The sequence below is a fragment of the Ascaphus truei genome, chromosome 3 (genome assembly GCF_040206685.1).
Source record: "Ascaphus truei isolate aAscTru1 chromosome 3, aAscTru1.hap1, whole genome shotgun sequence".
Lineage (NCBI taxonomy): Eukaryota > Metazoa > Chordata > Amphibia > Anura > Ascaphidae > Ascaphus > Ascaphus truei.
In genome coordinates this window covers 348,957,146-348,973,161 of record NC_134485.1, presented here as the reverse complement: position 1 = coordinate 348,973,161, position 16,016 = coordinate 348,957,146, and the positions used below count along the sequence as shown (strand labels likewise).

The 16,016-nt window shown below is 40.1% G+C and overlaps 2 protein-coding genes across 2 annotated transcripts in view; both read right to left on the bottom strand.

Moving 5' to 3' along the window:
• Positions 1 to 4,422: 4,422 nt before the first annotated feature.
• Positions 4,423 to 16,016, bottom strand: part of LOC142490054 (keratin, type II cytoskeletal cochleal-like) — a 45,177-nt gene continuing 33,583 nt past the window's right edge. Inside the window, exon 10 of the transcript XR_012799983.1 lies at positions 4,423 to 4,564. The gene's annotated coding sequence lies outside the window, so the exon portion shown is untranslated. The remainder of the gene's footprint in view (positions 4,565 to 16,016) is intronic.
• LOC142490056 (keratin, type II cytoskeletal 4-like) lies at positions 4,564 to 11,492 on the bottom strand. Its single transcript, XM_075591849.1, has 9 exons — positions 10,882 to 11,492; positions 10,326 to 10,546; positions 9,951 to 10,011; positions 8,369 to 8,464; positions 7,197 to 7,361; positions 6,521 to 6,646; positions 5,887 to 6,107; positions 5,479 to 5,513; positions 4,564 to 5,370 (listed from the first exon to the last, which is right to left on the bottom strand). Exons 1-9 carry the CDS (start codon positions 11,359 to 11,361, stop codon positions 5,108 to 5,110), a joined length of 1,668 nt encoding a protein of 555 aa, XP_075447964.1. The 5' UTR covers positions 11,362 to 11,492; the 3' UTR covers positions 4,564 to 5,107.

Here is a 16,016-nt window from a genome sequence, read left to right as displayed (position 1 = left end):
GTATTTCACATTTCTCTTTTGAAACCTGTCTAACAGAGTACTCGTTACCCTGATGTTGTTCCTCTGACTCCTCCCGTGTTGGTCCATGATCAGGAAGAATTCGAGATAAAGTCGATCGTGGATTCCAGAATTTCCAGAGGAAAAGTGCAGTTCCTTGTACACTCGAAGGGTTTCCTGTCCTGAAGAACGTTCTTGGGTCTCCAGTGACCAGATCCACGCTCCCGGCTTTCTCAGACGGTTCCAAGCCAGGTATCCAGACAAGCCATTTATGGATCGTCCGGAGTTCGATCCTCAAGGGGGGGTACTGTGAGGATTTGGGGATCTTGTCCCTTGCGGCGCGGTTCCTCCTCTCTACATACCAGTATTGCAGCGGCCGCTGCCTTAGATCCGCCCCCCGCTTGTGTACGCACCCCCGCTCTGTTTACAGAGCTCGCGCGCACCCGCTCCTCTTCTACCAGGTCACGGACCTTAGCTTCGCCTCCTCGTCGCGCCGCGCCTCCGCTGCTCGTGGCGTGCACACGTGACGTCGCGCAATGAGCCCCAGCTGTGAGTCAAGATTGCTGTAAGCCCTTTTCTTCCTGCAGCCTATCCCTGTCTCCGCTTGGGTCACACCTCTGCTCCACTTCCTGCCTCATTGGTCACTTCCTGTATAAGAACCTGCTCAGTGCTCAGTCTCATTGCTGAACATAGCTTTGTGTAGCCTTTGCATGTGCCTGTCTTGTCCAGCCCAGTCTTGTCTTGTTCTCTGCTGTTAACCTCTCGTGTACCGACCTGGCTTTGCATTTGGATTCTCTCTGGCTCTTGACCCCTTGATTACAGATAACGACTACGAGTACCTCTCCAACCCCAGACAACAGGCTTACGGACTTCAACTACGTGTACCTCTCCAACCCACGGACCCCGGCAAGAATTGGATTAACACTTTCTTTATACCCAGACCCAGCAACGCTGCAAACCACCTTCTGGGCTTGCCCCGCTACTGTGGGTGTGTGGCATATCCTTCCCACCTCAGTGCCGGGGTCAGGTCTTGTTTGTGGGCTCGCGCAAGCGTTACAGCATGTGAGTCTCCCCACCAGAAAGTTAATTTGTTGCGGTTTCCAGGTGCAGTCTGTAAACCGTTGGAGCATGAGCCGGGGGGGGGGGGAGTGGGCTCACAGGAGTGTTGCTGCCCAGTTGCCAGATTTTAGGATTGGGACCCACCCCTGGTTTAAAACATGCCATCCTTCCACATTTAGTCTGTTCTATGTGAGCTCCAGTGCAGCCTGCTCATTAAGGAGTAGGCTGGATTCAAGCCTGCCCCATCAGGGGGTAGGAGATTAAGGACAAGCCCAGGGGCCTCAAACTCCCGGGTGCCTAGTCAAGGGGAAGCTGTGAGGGATATGTCCTGTGAACATCTGGGGATTGTTCCTCTCTTGCATGGGAGTAATATAGCGAAGGAACTGTAAGAGCTGGTCCAGTAATAAACCCTGTTATACTGTTCCTGGTCTTTGGCTTGGTTACTGAGACAGTCTTGTGGGGATAAACCCCTGCCCATGGTAGATCCCCGTAGGATGGAGGCACTGCACGATAGCTGAAAACCTATCCTTGGTTCTACTCCCTATACCAAAGCGGAGACTCGGACCTCCTGAGAGCATACAGGTGAGCACCATTCCAACATAGCACTACCAGTACTATCAGATCTCCCTTAGGGGGTAATAGGGGTGTTACATGTAAAATTTGAAAGAAAAGCTGAGAAGGAAAAGCAAATCTGACAAAATAAATATTGTTTCTCAAGATGAAATGAAGTAGCTCATGGAGTATAGCAATGTTTAGAAACAAATTGAATAGTATGTATCAATTGTTGTGCAACAATGATACTGTAAAATGTGAAAATATATTTTTTATAAGCCAAGATGTATCAATTAAACTAAGTATTACTGTTGATCCTGGGGTATCATAGATATTTTTAGAAACATATTTCAAATTCCATTCTATATTGAGTCCTTTTGGCATTAGTGTATCTACTGAAAAAATCCAAAACGCCTCTCTTGAATAGGGCATTGATACGGTCTCCCCCCTCGTATATGTGACTTAAAATGCATTGCTATTGAGCATGTTACGTTGCTTATAGGCCCTAAGGAGCATGTACCAAAAAGATTTAGACACTGGGTGGATCAAATTTCTTCCATATCAATCTCATATGCTCCATTATACAGTGTTAAAATGGTCTAGTAGTCAGACCCACATTGCGTTTATCGCACCCACCAATCAACATGTAAATCATAAAGTCAGTGTTACATGTAATAAAGGGCTGGATTTTATAGGTTTTTGTTCCCTCCATGTTGTGTATATTTACAGTGGACAAACAATAAACCTTTTAATATAACTTTAAAGGGGTTCCAGAAAGGTTCTTTTGTATTTAACTTATTTAAGTCATAATGTATGATTTCATTTCAATATTAATAATTCCTACTATGAATTATTTCTTAGAATATAAATAACAATTCTATCATTATATCTATCTATTACTAACCAACAAAATATATAATAATTAATATAACAACAAAGTGTGCATGTTCCCCATTATTATTAAATGTTCTTATATGTAGTTGTGCACACGACAAATGTATATAGAATAATCTATGTATGTATAATAAAATATAAATACCCACACCCATAAATATATTTAATAGAATACCAACTGCATATAAATCCATTACTCTAATATTGGGCTGTATCATAGATTCATTCGTTTTCATTTCTACTATTTTTCAATATGCTTTTATTTAACATCTGGCTAACAATTTTCTTCAAATGTAAGGAACACTTGACACAAGCTCACGCAGAGAATGGAGTAATGCCTAAAAATAACCTTCTGTTCGCACTTTCTTTATGTCGATATACATCTTTCCTATTGTCTCTTACACTCTGGCCTCTTACACTCCTCTCAGCTCATCAGTTCATCTATTATCATCCCATAGATATATAAAACAGATTTACGGATGAGAAAGATGGTTTAGACAGTAGTGTTTTTCTTTAAAAGATAATGGGGCTTTTCAGTAAGCTGCGGTGGCGGTGATCCAGCGCTATGGCACAGAACGCCCCATTGATGTATTCCTGGTAACTAGATATATTTGGGGGATGTACTCCAATGTGTTGCAGAAAATAACGCAAAGCTGTGCATCAAAGCTGGCATGTAATTTAACGTGGGATTTGATGTGGCGCCATTGAAACAAATAGGGGTACACATGAAATGATGTATCATTTAACACTTATTTTTTACAACAAAGGCAATAATGTTGGTTACAGCTGTAGACTTTATTTATGTGATAAAACTGTTTACGGACCTTCTGTGTCTGAGTCCCCTTCTAGCTATCTCCTTTCTACTCCTTGGGTAGAAGCCAGGAGAGACACAGAGATAGATTTAGGAAATAGTAAAGTAATTCTGGCAGCAACGTTTAGGATAGATTGAAGGGGAGACAGGTAAGAGGCAGGAAGGCCAGACAGCAGGAGGTTACAGTAATCGAGACGGGAGAGAATGAGGGCCTGTGTCAGAGTTTTAGCAGTTGAGCAACAGAGGAAAGGGCGTATCTTTTTGATATTGTGCAGGAAAAAACGACAAGTTTTAGCTACTTTTTTAATGTGAGCGGAGAATGTGAGAGAGGAGTCACGTGTGACCCCCTAGCAGCGTGCTTGTGCTAATGGGTGAATGATGGTACTTCCAACAGTAATGTGGAAGGAGGAAGTAGGGCCAGGTTTGGGAGGGAGAATAAGGATCTCTGTTTTTGCCATGTTAAGTTTAAGTCGACAGAGGGCCATCCAGGATGATATAGCGGAGAAACATTCAGAAACTTTGGTTTGTACAGCAGATGTAAAGTCAGGGGTAGAAAAGTAAATTTGTGTGTCGTCACCAGCATAGAGGTGATATTTGAACCCAAGAGACGTGATTAGGTCACCTAGAGAGAGTGTGTACAGAGAACAGAGGAGAGGTCCCAGGACAGAGCTCTGTGGTACACCCACAGAGAGATCAGTGGAGAAGGAGGTGTTAGCAAAAGAGACACTGAAAGTACGATGGGTGACGTAAGAGGAGATCTTCGATTAAGCTTTGTTACGAATACCAAGAGTATCGAGAATGAAACCGACCTCACTAAATACAATGTAATACAATGCCGGAGAAGATCATTATGGCTTTCCAACTGAAAGACAAAATGTGTTCATTTTATGTAGAACACAACACAGTGGTAATTTTACTACAAGAATATTAAACTGTGTTTTAAGGAAAAGAATTACAGTGATAAACCTAACACTCTGCAATTTCCCCTTAATTTCCCTTTCTGCCTTGTATGTAGTATACGGTGTGTACCGCTACAATACACTCATGTTTTATAAGATTTCATATTAATCATACTAGAAAAATATTGCAACAGTACTTGAGATTTACATGCCATTTATTGAAGATATACAGAAAAGTCAAGAAACTGTAGCCTGGAGTTGGAGGATCCAGCAATGCAATAAGAGGATTGTATATACAGAACACCCAGTATCCCCCCTTCCAATACTTTCAGAAAAAAAGACAAGCAGGAACCTACAGGACTAGCTGCAGTCATGGTCCATCTCAGAGATTTTATTTGTATCCTTCTAATATGTAGCTACACACGATTTCCATTACATTCATACAAAGAGGCGACACTATATGAGACACAATAACTTGTGTAAATGATATTTGTTCTTGATGTGCTATCATTATGTTTGACCCATAATTTGACCTTTCTCCCCACATAATGTAGAGATGTTCAATAGATTGAATAGTGGGTATTATTAGATACTACTATGTGTTTTAATCCCCAGTGTAGTTAATTCAAACACAGAGTGACTTGGTAGTATTGGGAAATGTGGAAGTACTGCATTATACTCAAGTGTAACCTATGACAGATGTAGCACCTGTGGATTAAGGACAGGGAAAGAGCCAAGATGATTATATTTTAAAATACTAGTCAAGCTTCTGTTGTTTTGGCAGAGCAACCAAGGTATAGTGAGGGTTGGCTTTGAAGGTTGGCTACTGCTGCTGTAGGTAGGACAATTTTAAAAAGGTATTCTGTATTTTGCATGTGTCTGAAGCAATTGACACCTAGCGTCTGCTTCCACCTGAACGGTTGAATCCACTGCAACTTCCCTGTGAGGATTCATGTTGTATTCCACCGCCTCCACTGGATCCATATCCTCCACCTCCTCCAGAGCCATATCTGCCTCCACCGCCTCCTCCTCCACCAGGCCCATAGCATTCTCCTCCGCTAGGCCCATAGCCTACTCCACCACCTCCTCCAGAGCCATATCCTCCTCCTCCACCACCAGCGGTATATACTCCACTTGACGAACCACTGCTGATCACAGCTGAAATAACAAACAAATATCAGTTTTCACATACTGTATATAAGATTAAGTCTGTAAAGAAATTCTACAATAATTGAATACACATAAATATATATAATATGCACTTACAGATGCTCACGTTGTTCGTAACCTGTCCAGAAATTCTGAAAGGGCAATAAAAGCAATGTTAGTAATTTATCATGGGGGCCATTGTCATATCTCACTCAACTTTTAATTTTCACACCTAAGACACTTTCTTTTCAGAATATACCAACTCTGATTACAAGTACTGTAAGTGTTTCAGGTGCTATGCAGAGATGGCAGAATAAGTTTGCTAAATTATGTTCATTTCAGTCAGATAATATATGGTCAGCTTCAATGCAAATGAAAATTTTCATAGTGAGGTTAGCTGTAAAGAACATATGTTTCAAGGAAAAATTACTTTGTTACTATCTGGAAACCAGTAAACGATAAAACCTCCTTTCCAATACAAAGTTCATTGGCTTAGTTTCCTCGTACAGATCCTATCAAACTGACCTGCACTCTTCTCCTTCCAGCAGGGCTCTGTAGGTGGCAATTTCAATATCAAGAGCCAGCTTAACATTCATGAGCTGCTGGTAGTCTCGCAGCTGAGTAGCTAAATCTTCTTTGGCCTTCTTCAGAGCTACTTCAAGTTCATTCAGCTTTGCTTTAGCATCTGTTAAAGCAGCCTCACCATGCTTCTCAGCCTCAGCAATGGAAGCCTGCAGTTTGGCAATCTGAAAAAAAAGATATATTGGTTGACTGGTTTTTATGTTATCAGGAATGGCAGCATGGACTGCCACACTGTCTGGTCCTCCCAGATTAATGAAACATTTGCTGTTGTTTGAATGGGGATTTTAGATCATTCGAACATTGTAGTACATCTGACAGCTGAAACTGCATAAGTGCATTCAGACTAAGTGACAGCTTTTAAACATTTTAATTTAGATGGGGAGTGTTTAAGAAGAGCTTCAAAATCTCATATTATGATCCATATTCTCATAAAACAAGAGCACATTGTAAACATCGCAGTTATGCTCAAATTAGCCAAACATTGTTGTCTGTGGTAAAATAAAATAACACAATAATACTACTGAATTAAAATCCCTGCTAACACAATGCCATGAAGCTGAGAGCTACTGTACTGTACCTGCTTCTTCACGTTCTCGATCTCAGACTTCAGCCTCTGGATCATTCGGTTCAATTCTGAAATCTCAGTCTTTGTATTTTTCAGACTGTCACCGTGCTTTCCAGCCGTCTGCTCCAGCTGCTTGTACTAGTGTGCAGAAAAACATCCAACATAAGTAACAAATACATTGTTATCATACAGACGGAGAGATGTAAACTTCAGGAAGTAATTATGTCTCCAACAAAACTTTGGGAGTTTAAAGGGAAGTTGGGATTATTTAGACATAATTTCATTTTCAGATTAGTATCTTTTTAAGAATCGAATTTTGCTAAAATTTTAAGGAAATGGTGAAAAATGTGGTACGTGTCATAAAATTAATGCAAGTCTCTTGAACATTAGGAAAATGTTCTTTATAAACAGACACAATCCAATATGTCAATATATATCATATGACAGTGAGTTAGCACATCTGTATATTTCCAGACTCTTGATTGAACATCACAATATTTAGAAAACATACTACTGTAATCTGTAATGAAACATTTAATGAAATATTCCATAAGACATTTTACGTTTGAACTTGCATTAGCTACAGTATATATATCTATAAGAATCATAGGTGTGGCCTAATTACAAAACGTTATGTTCTAATAAAGAGGGAATAATAGTAGTAGCTGCTTTAAGCCCTGGTGCTCACCTTATGGTCATATGCTGCTTCAGCTTCTGCTTTGCTTCTGGCTGCAATTTGTTCATATTGACATTTAACATCACGAATGATGTCTTCCAGGTTCAAGTCACGGTTGTTGTCCATAGACAGAATGACAGAGGTATCTGAGACTTGCACTTGTATCTGAGAGAGTTCCTGTGCAAACAAAAGTACAGTATAACTCACTAGTGTATTATCATGGAATGGACAAAATCTTGTACTACAATACAATGTAATAACTTAATGGACACCAGAGCCAAAGGCAACTCAGTATCACGAGGTGGGATTGAATGAACAGCAAATTATATCAACTGTAGTAGCTGGTTTCAGATATTATCTGCTCCATTTGCAAACATTCAGAGTACTTCAATATGTCATTATTTCATAATATAAAATGATGTTGAAGGTATTTAACAGCTTGTATTCTTGTAATCCAGTTACATGTATATCAGATCACATAATATATAAGAAAATGAATCAGAGCAGTTGGAAAAATACAGCTGAGGTGAGCTGAGCTTCTGGGCTTTAAAGCAGCAGTTCCCACAGATCACATTGGTTTTAATTGGTTGAATAAAGCTGTTATTACCTTTTCTAAAGCATTTTGTGGATCTGGTCTTTAGTGTCTGGCAGGTTAAAATGACGCTAATTGCCATCTACGGGTAACCATGGTAACCTCAGAAACTAGAGACTAAGAAATCCTGTTTTTTTTACACTGTAAACATTATATGAGTTAAACTCATACAGGCTTCTGGTGCATTACTGTTTAAATGCAGGAGCAGCACAATATGCACGCTGCATTACCAAAGCCTGAATAGTGACAAATTATTCATAAATTGTTGTTTTTCTGCTATATCTCTTACACTTTTAGCGATTATACTACAAAAGTATAAAATGAGAATATTGTTTATATTCCTGACTAATGTGAATTCATTTGCATATTGTGGCTTTATTTTTCATACAATAGACATTTTTGTTGCTGAAGAGATTTTCGTGCAAATGACGACAAGAATTGATTAATTATAATGCATGTTGCTTCCTGGTGGTATTCATCCGGGCCTCTAAACAGATAGATGGGAGAACATGAACTATTGTATACTTCCTATTTTACAAAAATACTTTACTGTATGTTCTCACTGATTAAATAAAGGAGGAGGAATCCTTACTGCATCATAGAGAGCTCTCAAGAAGTTGATCTCATCAGTGAGAGAATCCACCTTGGCCTCCAGCTCCACCTTCTTAATGTATGCAGCATCCACATCCTGCAAAAACAACAATAGTCCTTTTGTACACTTATACCAGGGCCGGTTTAACCAAAATGTGATATATGCAGCCTCCTGGGGTCAGAGAGAGTGTCAGTGTCACTGGGGGGAGAGAGAGAATGAGTGAGGGGAGAGAGTCATTGGTGAAGAGAGAGAATCAATGGGGGGGACATAGAGTGTCAGGGAGATTGGGGGAAGAGAGTGTCAGGTACAGTGGGGGAGAGAGTATGCCAGGGACAATGGGGGAGAGAGAGTGTCAGGGAGAGTGGGGGAGAGAGTGTGTGTCAGGGATAGTGGGGGAGAGAGAGTGTCAGGGAGAGTGGGGTTCTATTAGGAAATCTATACTATTATTCTAAGTTGGATTCCGTCTGTTTGTTTGTACTGTATGGCCGAAGTATCGAAATCTCAGAAACGGCACCATTTACCAAAACCAACTTTCACTGTATATTCTGCTGTGGATTTGTAGCTCAATGCAACTATTTTGAGCTTCCAATGTGACTGACCTCCCAAATTATGGACATTTTAAGTTTCCCTCGGCTGTCCAGCAAATCTGTTAGAACAGGAGCAGGGGGCAAGGGCGTGGTTACTAATGGAGGGAGCGTGTCCTTGCCTGGATCATGGCTGTGTGTGTATCTGTGCCTCTGTGTGTGTGTGTTATGTGCGGGGGAGATGTTCCAGCGTGGGGGGGGGGAGGATGGGAAATGTGCCAGCTAGCATGGGGAAATGTGCCAGCTAGCGGGGGGAGATGTACCAGTGGGGGGTGAGGGAGATGTGCCAGCTAGCGGGGTGGCGGGTGGGAGATGCAGCAATGGGGGGAGATGTGCCGGCAGCGAGGTTGACATGCCACAGCAGCGCGGGGAGATGAGCCACAAGCAAAAGGGCAGCGGGGGGGGGCAGCGGGGGGGGGGCAGCGGGGGGCGAGGACATGTTCCAACAGCGGGACACACACACACACACAGACACACACAGGCACACACAGACAGAGACAAATCTCACCCCACAATACATCCAGCAGCGGGGTTAGATGTGCCGGCAGCGGGGGGATGGAGCGGGGCGGGGACATGTATTCAATATTACATTAGCTATTAATGTATAAATGTTTGATCTATAGTTCTACAGCAGCAGCAGCACTAGCAAACCACAGCCAACCCCGCCTACACACAATGGCTTAGACTTGAGGCTGCACCCTATTTATATTCTCCTCTTCCCATAATAAATCCATCTGCAGATTTGGATTTTTGAAAATCCGAATCCGTCTGCAGATTTTCAGTGATAGAAAAACAAACAAATCTGCCTATTTGAGACTGATCAGCAGATGAAAGGAACTTGCAAATTAGCCGAGGGCTCAAATTCCTCTGACAATTTTGCCCATTTCTAATTGCAGGATGACTAAAAACATTGTATCATAAATTATGGAAGTATCGATTTTAGAGTATAATTGTGTAGGTGGTGTTTCTGTTCTTTTGAATGTGTTAATGTAACTTACCTTCTTGAGCACAACAAATTCATTCTCTGCTGTTGCATGCTTGTTAATTTCATCTTCATATCTGTTAAGAGAAAAAAAAACAATGTGTTTACAACACTGTCACACCCTTCTAAATGGCACAGCAGCTTTTGCTATACAGTATTTGCAAAAGATTTAAATGACCAACTGCTAACATTGTTTACATGCACAAATAAACAAATCATGGTTTTAACTGCCTGGTATATTACAACAATAATTGGAGAAAATGTTGCACCAGAAAGCAAACATTTTTCAGTACTTTTTAAATCTGTAAATAAAAAAAATCTAAAGCCAAAAAAACACTTCCAATAAGTAGAAAATACTTATTATGAAACACACTTGTAACAACAGACATACTTTTTCTTGAAGTCCTCTACAAGCACTTGCATACTCTTAAGTTCGGTGTCCAGGCGGCCCTTGTCATTTGTCAGACCATCCAGCTGCTTATTCAGGTTGTTGATATAAGCCTCAAAAAGGGGTTCAATATTGGATTTTTTAGAGCCACCTGTTTGACCCTGTTCCTGCAAGAGACGCCACTTTGTCTCTAGCACCTTATTCTGCTGCTCCAGGAATCTGACCTACAACAAAAAATGTCAAAGGTTTTAGAGATCTAGAAAATAGCATTACAATCAAAATGGCTTAGTAAAAGATGGCCGCAAATCAAAGTGCAAAGCAGTTCTGGACTATGGAATGGCTCAGTACTTTTAACTCTGTTTTGCATCAGGGAGTTGTTATGCATTTTAAATTGGAAACATATATTGTAGCTCTATACAACAATTAAACATCAAAGTTAAGATAAAATCTCTGCTGGAGACAAATATTCATAAAATCTTATAGTTTTACTACAAAAAAGATAATTTCTCATTCATTAATTTGACATTAAAGGCTATGAGGGGATAAAACACAGCTTTACCTTGTCAATAAATGTAGCAAATTTGTTGTTGAGGACTTTAATTTGCTCCCTTTCTTCGGTTCTGACTTTTTGTATTGTTGGATCTATGTCCACTTTGAATGGTGTCAGGAGGCTTTGGTTGATGGTGACATGCTGGATTCCACCAGGTGGGCAGACCGGGAAGCCAGGGTCGCCTCCACCTCCTCCCCATCCTCCTGCCCCTCCAGCAAATCCTCCTCCACCATATCCTCCTCCGCCTCCACCACCACCGCCACTAACTCCCCCACTGTGAACACTTGTTGCACTAATAGAAATTCTCTTATTTCCACCCAGGCTGACAACACTTCGAGATCCAAAGTTTCCTCCAGATCGAGAGCCCCCACTGATTCTTCCTCCACCACCTCCTCCCCCAACCGAGCAGGTGCTAAAGCCCTTGGCTCTGCCACCATCTCCTCCACTGCTTGTTCCGCCTTTATGATAAGATTTCTGGGTGCAGGCCATGGTGGCTTCTGGAAAATGCAGTTGGTAGAGAACAAACAAAGCTTGATAAAGGAATAGACAGAAAGAAAGAGACTGAATCCTTTTCTTCTGGGAGAGAAAATTCTCCCCTTTTATATGATTGTGGAGATGGGTTTGGTTGCATGGGAGTCAGAAGACTAGTTTCTTGCAATAAAGGGCTGGGCATACCTGCCATCCACCCATCACTTCAATCTGCTGAATTGATCACACCTATTGGGAAATATTTCTTTAAATGCAGTCTTCAATTTCTTAAATAAATTTACATTTATCTAATTGGGAAAAAGGGAACAGGTTGTTGGATAAATTAGATCTTCTCCTGATTATTTACTATTGTCTGTTGTACATAAAGGAGCCATTAGGGTTATACCACAACTTTTCATAAGATTATTGGAGAACGTATTTGATTGGTATTGACAGGTGCATGTTAGGATTAATATATTACATGTAACTGCACGAACTGAAGACATGATTTGTGATAAGCAGACATTTGTAAGCAGCATTTGTAATAATTGTGCTGAAAAGATAAAAGTAGCTACTGTACAGTATGCTTAAAGAATTACTTACACGTACATACATTACATGTGTGCGCCTGTAACAGAAATCACTGAACATATCTGCTCAGCTTATTGGTTAACATTTATTTTACACTCAGATGATGCTCAGTGAAATTAAAACAGAATGCTGTATTCTTTTAAGAGTGTTTGCCACCCAGTATCCTCAGTGTCTGGTGATGTCCGTTTAGTGTTTTAACATATCCCTAACAGGATGAATATAGCATGTGTTTATATAAATATAAATTTTGTTTTCCCTGACCAGTCACTGAACATATAAATAAAGGGACAATACAGCATAGTTTATTGATTTCATTTGTAGGTCTTGGTGTAGCAACATATAGAAAAACCTAAAATGTCCTTTTTATTAGGTGATGGTGATAGATTGTGCTGTAAATATACAGCTCCTCTGAGGGATTTCTAAACCCTGCTTTGGGATAGACTTACTATGATGAAATGTGACGTTTATTTCAAAATAAGTTATGTATGTATGTATATGTATGTATGTATGTATGTATCTATGTATATCTTTGTGTATATAACGCTATTAATGTACATAGGGCTTCACAGCAGTAATACATGTGACATAATAATATAAATAACAAATAATACAAATAACACATAGTGGGAGAAGTGCTTTAGACATAAAAGTAACATTTAGAAAAAGGAGTCCTTGCCACAAAGAGCTTACAATCTAATTGGTAAGTAGGATGAACATACAGAGACAGTAGGAGTTTGTTCTGGTAAGTGCATCTGCAAGGGGCCAAGGTCGATGTATGAGGTGTATAGTATCAGCCGCAGAACTACTCATATGCTTTGTTAAGGAGGTGGGTTTTAAGATGGGTCTTAAAGGTGCATAGAGAGGGTGCTAGTTGAATATTAAGGGGAGGGCATTCCAGGGGTGTGGGGCAGTCAGTGAGAAAGGTTAAAGCTAGTGATATAAATAAATGATAATGGATAGAAACGAGTGTTAATCAGCGCTAGCTGTGCATTTGTGGAGGGGTGGGAGAGAACATGCTTTACAACCATCGGGTTATGTAAATAGGATTTATTGGAAAACTCTATTTCTGAAAATGATTTAACCCCTTTGATGTTTGAGTCTACCAATGCATTGCCAATTAATGCATTCAGGCACCAAAGAGGTAACCAGAAACCCTACAAATAAAACACAACAAGCATACCATCCATATGTACAAATATTAACCACCTTCAGTACCAAAAGTGGTCTGATAGTCATGGGTTAAACATGACTATCTGGCTGCTAAAAGGGTTCATATATAAATGTGTTATACATTGTGAGTATATTTTTATCACCTATTCTGGACTGGCTAGTCTTATCTTACCTGAGAAGTGTATATATACATAGACAAGATAGGGTTATTGCCAGTCTGGGGTACAGTAAATAACACAAATTGGTGATATTATTTGGCAGGCGTCTGATATTGTCCTGTATCAAAGTTTAGCGTATAGCATGTGAGTAAATATTCATATGTGGTGTTAAAAAGCTGACATATTGCTGCAGGAAAAACCCTTATCACTGCTTTACGCTGGCTATATGGTTTAGTTAATAGGTTAATAGTTAATAGGTTGATAAATATAATTGGTATTAAACACAGATAACACCAATTTTTTTAATTTATCAACCTTTGTGTCTACATTTTGCAATTTACAATTTTATGTTTATTGTTTGTATGATTTTCTTATCTATTATAACATGCAGCAGAATTTGATGGTGTTTTGAAAATTAACTGATTTTGTAAAAATGTATCTTTATTTTTTGTGTAGATTATATGTTTAGCCTTTTGGTTTCCTCTACACTGGATTGGGCAGGAGTCATTGAGAACTGCAGTAGGTATGAAGGCTGAAATCCTTGATTGTCAATGTCTCTATGCTTGGTCTGCTAATGTACCTGACTGACAGTGAGAGGGCAGGATGAATGTGTAGAGTGGGAGACTCCAGTCCCCATTATACAAAGGAGCTTTAATAGCTAGAGAGTAAAGAGAAACTGAAAATGTCGGATCAGCAGTAGATTCATGACTTTCAGTTACAAGTACCGCTCATATAAGCAGAAGATCGTAATCAGGACCAGGCATTCAACAGTGTGAAATTTACCTTCAGGAACACTTAAACAGCAGTGATTAACTGGTTGACATACAGATGCAGCGGCCGTTATTCGAACAAATCATGGAGCCATTTTCGGGTGCTCTGCTGTATTCCACGCGGCATTAACGCGGCCAATCGCCCCAGGCACACGTGTTTATCGCGGTTGCTTTGTTTGAATTTCATGGATTGTGTGCAATGAAATGCACTGAAATGAATGAATTGTAATGTGTACAGTACAGTGCTACTGTGTCAATTGCAGGTGTTTAAAAACCAGAACACTAAAATGCCATTTTTTGCACTCACCGGAACTCGCGTCTTAAGATGGTACGGTTGGAAGAAATCCTGCCCCATGACATGTGTATTCCGAGGTATACAACGCGTGAAGTGTTCGAATAACGGCCGCTGCATCTGTAACCACATCAAATTGAGTAATTTATATTATATAGCAAATTATTTCTTCAAATACACTCCCGTAAATCCTGTGAAATCCATCTTTTTTCACATTTATTATTTACTTTACCATCATTCATTTTCCAACACACAGGTCTGTCTTCAGGTATATCTCTTTCACCTGTATAAACCAAATGACCAGACTCAAGATATTAGGCAGCATTAACCATAAAATGGCTTAACTCAAGAGCAGGAGCACAGGACACACTGAGAGAGGGTGAGAGAGCAACATGTAATGGAATGTTTTTTCATTAATATCCCTTTAGTACAGTAGCCTTAATTTAATCTAGTTTTAATGATAAGTTCATTAGCTGGTAACTCATATTTGTGTTCAGGAAACAAATTAAACAATAACCTATTATAACAGCTTTTCTGCGAAGATATTTTTGCAGATTTCTCCCAATAAATTAAGGACATCATTTAGCAAAAAGTACCCTAATATATAGGTGGCACTGTAAATAATACACTGGTCTTTGACATGGGTAAACAATCTTCAAAATCTCTTGGGACTGTGAGCAAATCTTTTTACCTCCCTATGTCTCTGGCACCAAAATAGAAACCATTTGTAATTCATTTGAGGTAAGGAATCGTCATTGCTACTGTATATCTTCAGCTATCCACAGAGCAGTCTCTACTCTATCTAACAATTATTATAGTTCATGTTGTCATAGTGAAGCACATATCATCCCACTGAAAACAGCTGTGTAACACATCAATACATTTTTAAGGAATAGCCCCTAGCAGTTAGGCTGGAATAGCATGACTAGGAGGGTGGGCCCCTACTGTATAGTGTAGTGGGTGGGGGTAAGCAAAAGGTCAGGGGTGGAGTGTTAGGGGGATTAAGTATAGGTGCAGGGTTTTTGCCTCCCACCTTGTGGCAGCAAGAAAAGTGGTCCCACCCTCCCTTCCTGTGTTATGCATTTTTAAAAAAAGTATAGATAAATTTAAAGAGAAAATATGAAATCCAAATTGTGAAATTCTTGTAAGTGGAGAAGTTTTATATTTAAAAAAAATAGTTGGAAAGAGATTTTAATAATATTTTTTTTATTAATGTGGAAATATGCTTTATGGTTTTTCACAGCTAGGTAGGTGCTTGTTTTAGTGTACATACTGGGCCCATAAATACCCAGTTAGTAATTGGTGTTCCTCCCGTGTTGTGCTACTGGTGTTGAGAGTGACACATTATGTGTAGTGATGCTTTATGGTTTCTGTGTCTGTCGTCTGACAGCAGCAGACGTCATTAGCCACAGCACCATTGAGGGCTCCCAACATGATTCAGGCAAGCATGGGGTTCAATATTATTTTGTGATGAAGTCTTTAGATAAGACGAAATGCGTAGGGTGGAGGTTCTAATACTATTATTTACTGTAGTCCTCTTTGATTCTCCAGATCATCAGCAATGGTAATGTGACAGTATTGCCTACAGTATGTACGGTTGCTGGACACTATTCCCTTACTTTACCCCGTCAAAGGACGTAACATCACGCTGACGTCATCCTCGCAATCCCACGAGACCTGCAGAACAGTAAGGAA

Coding starts and splice junctions, on each gene's coding strand:
- LOC142490056 (XM_075591849.1), bottom strand. CDS start 11,361: ATGGCCTGCACCCAGAAATCTTATCATAAAGGCGGAACAAGCAGTGGA. Junction 6,108..6,520: donor TCGAGAACGTGAAGAAGCAG/GTACAGTACAGT, acceptor CTTTTTTTTCAG/ATTGCCAAACTGCAGGCTTC. Junction 5,371..5,478: donor TACGAACAACGTGAGCATCT/GTAAGTGCATAT, acceptor TTGTTATTTCAG/CTGTGATCAGCAGTGGTTCG.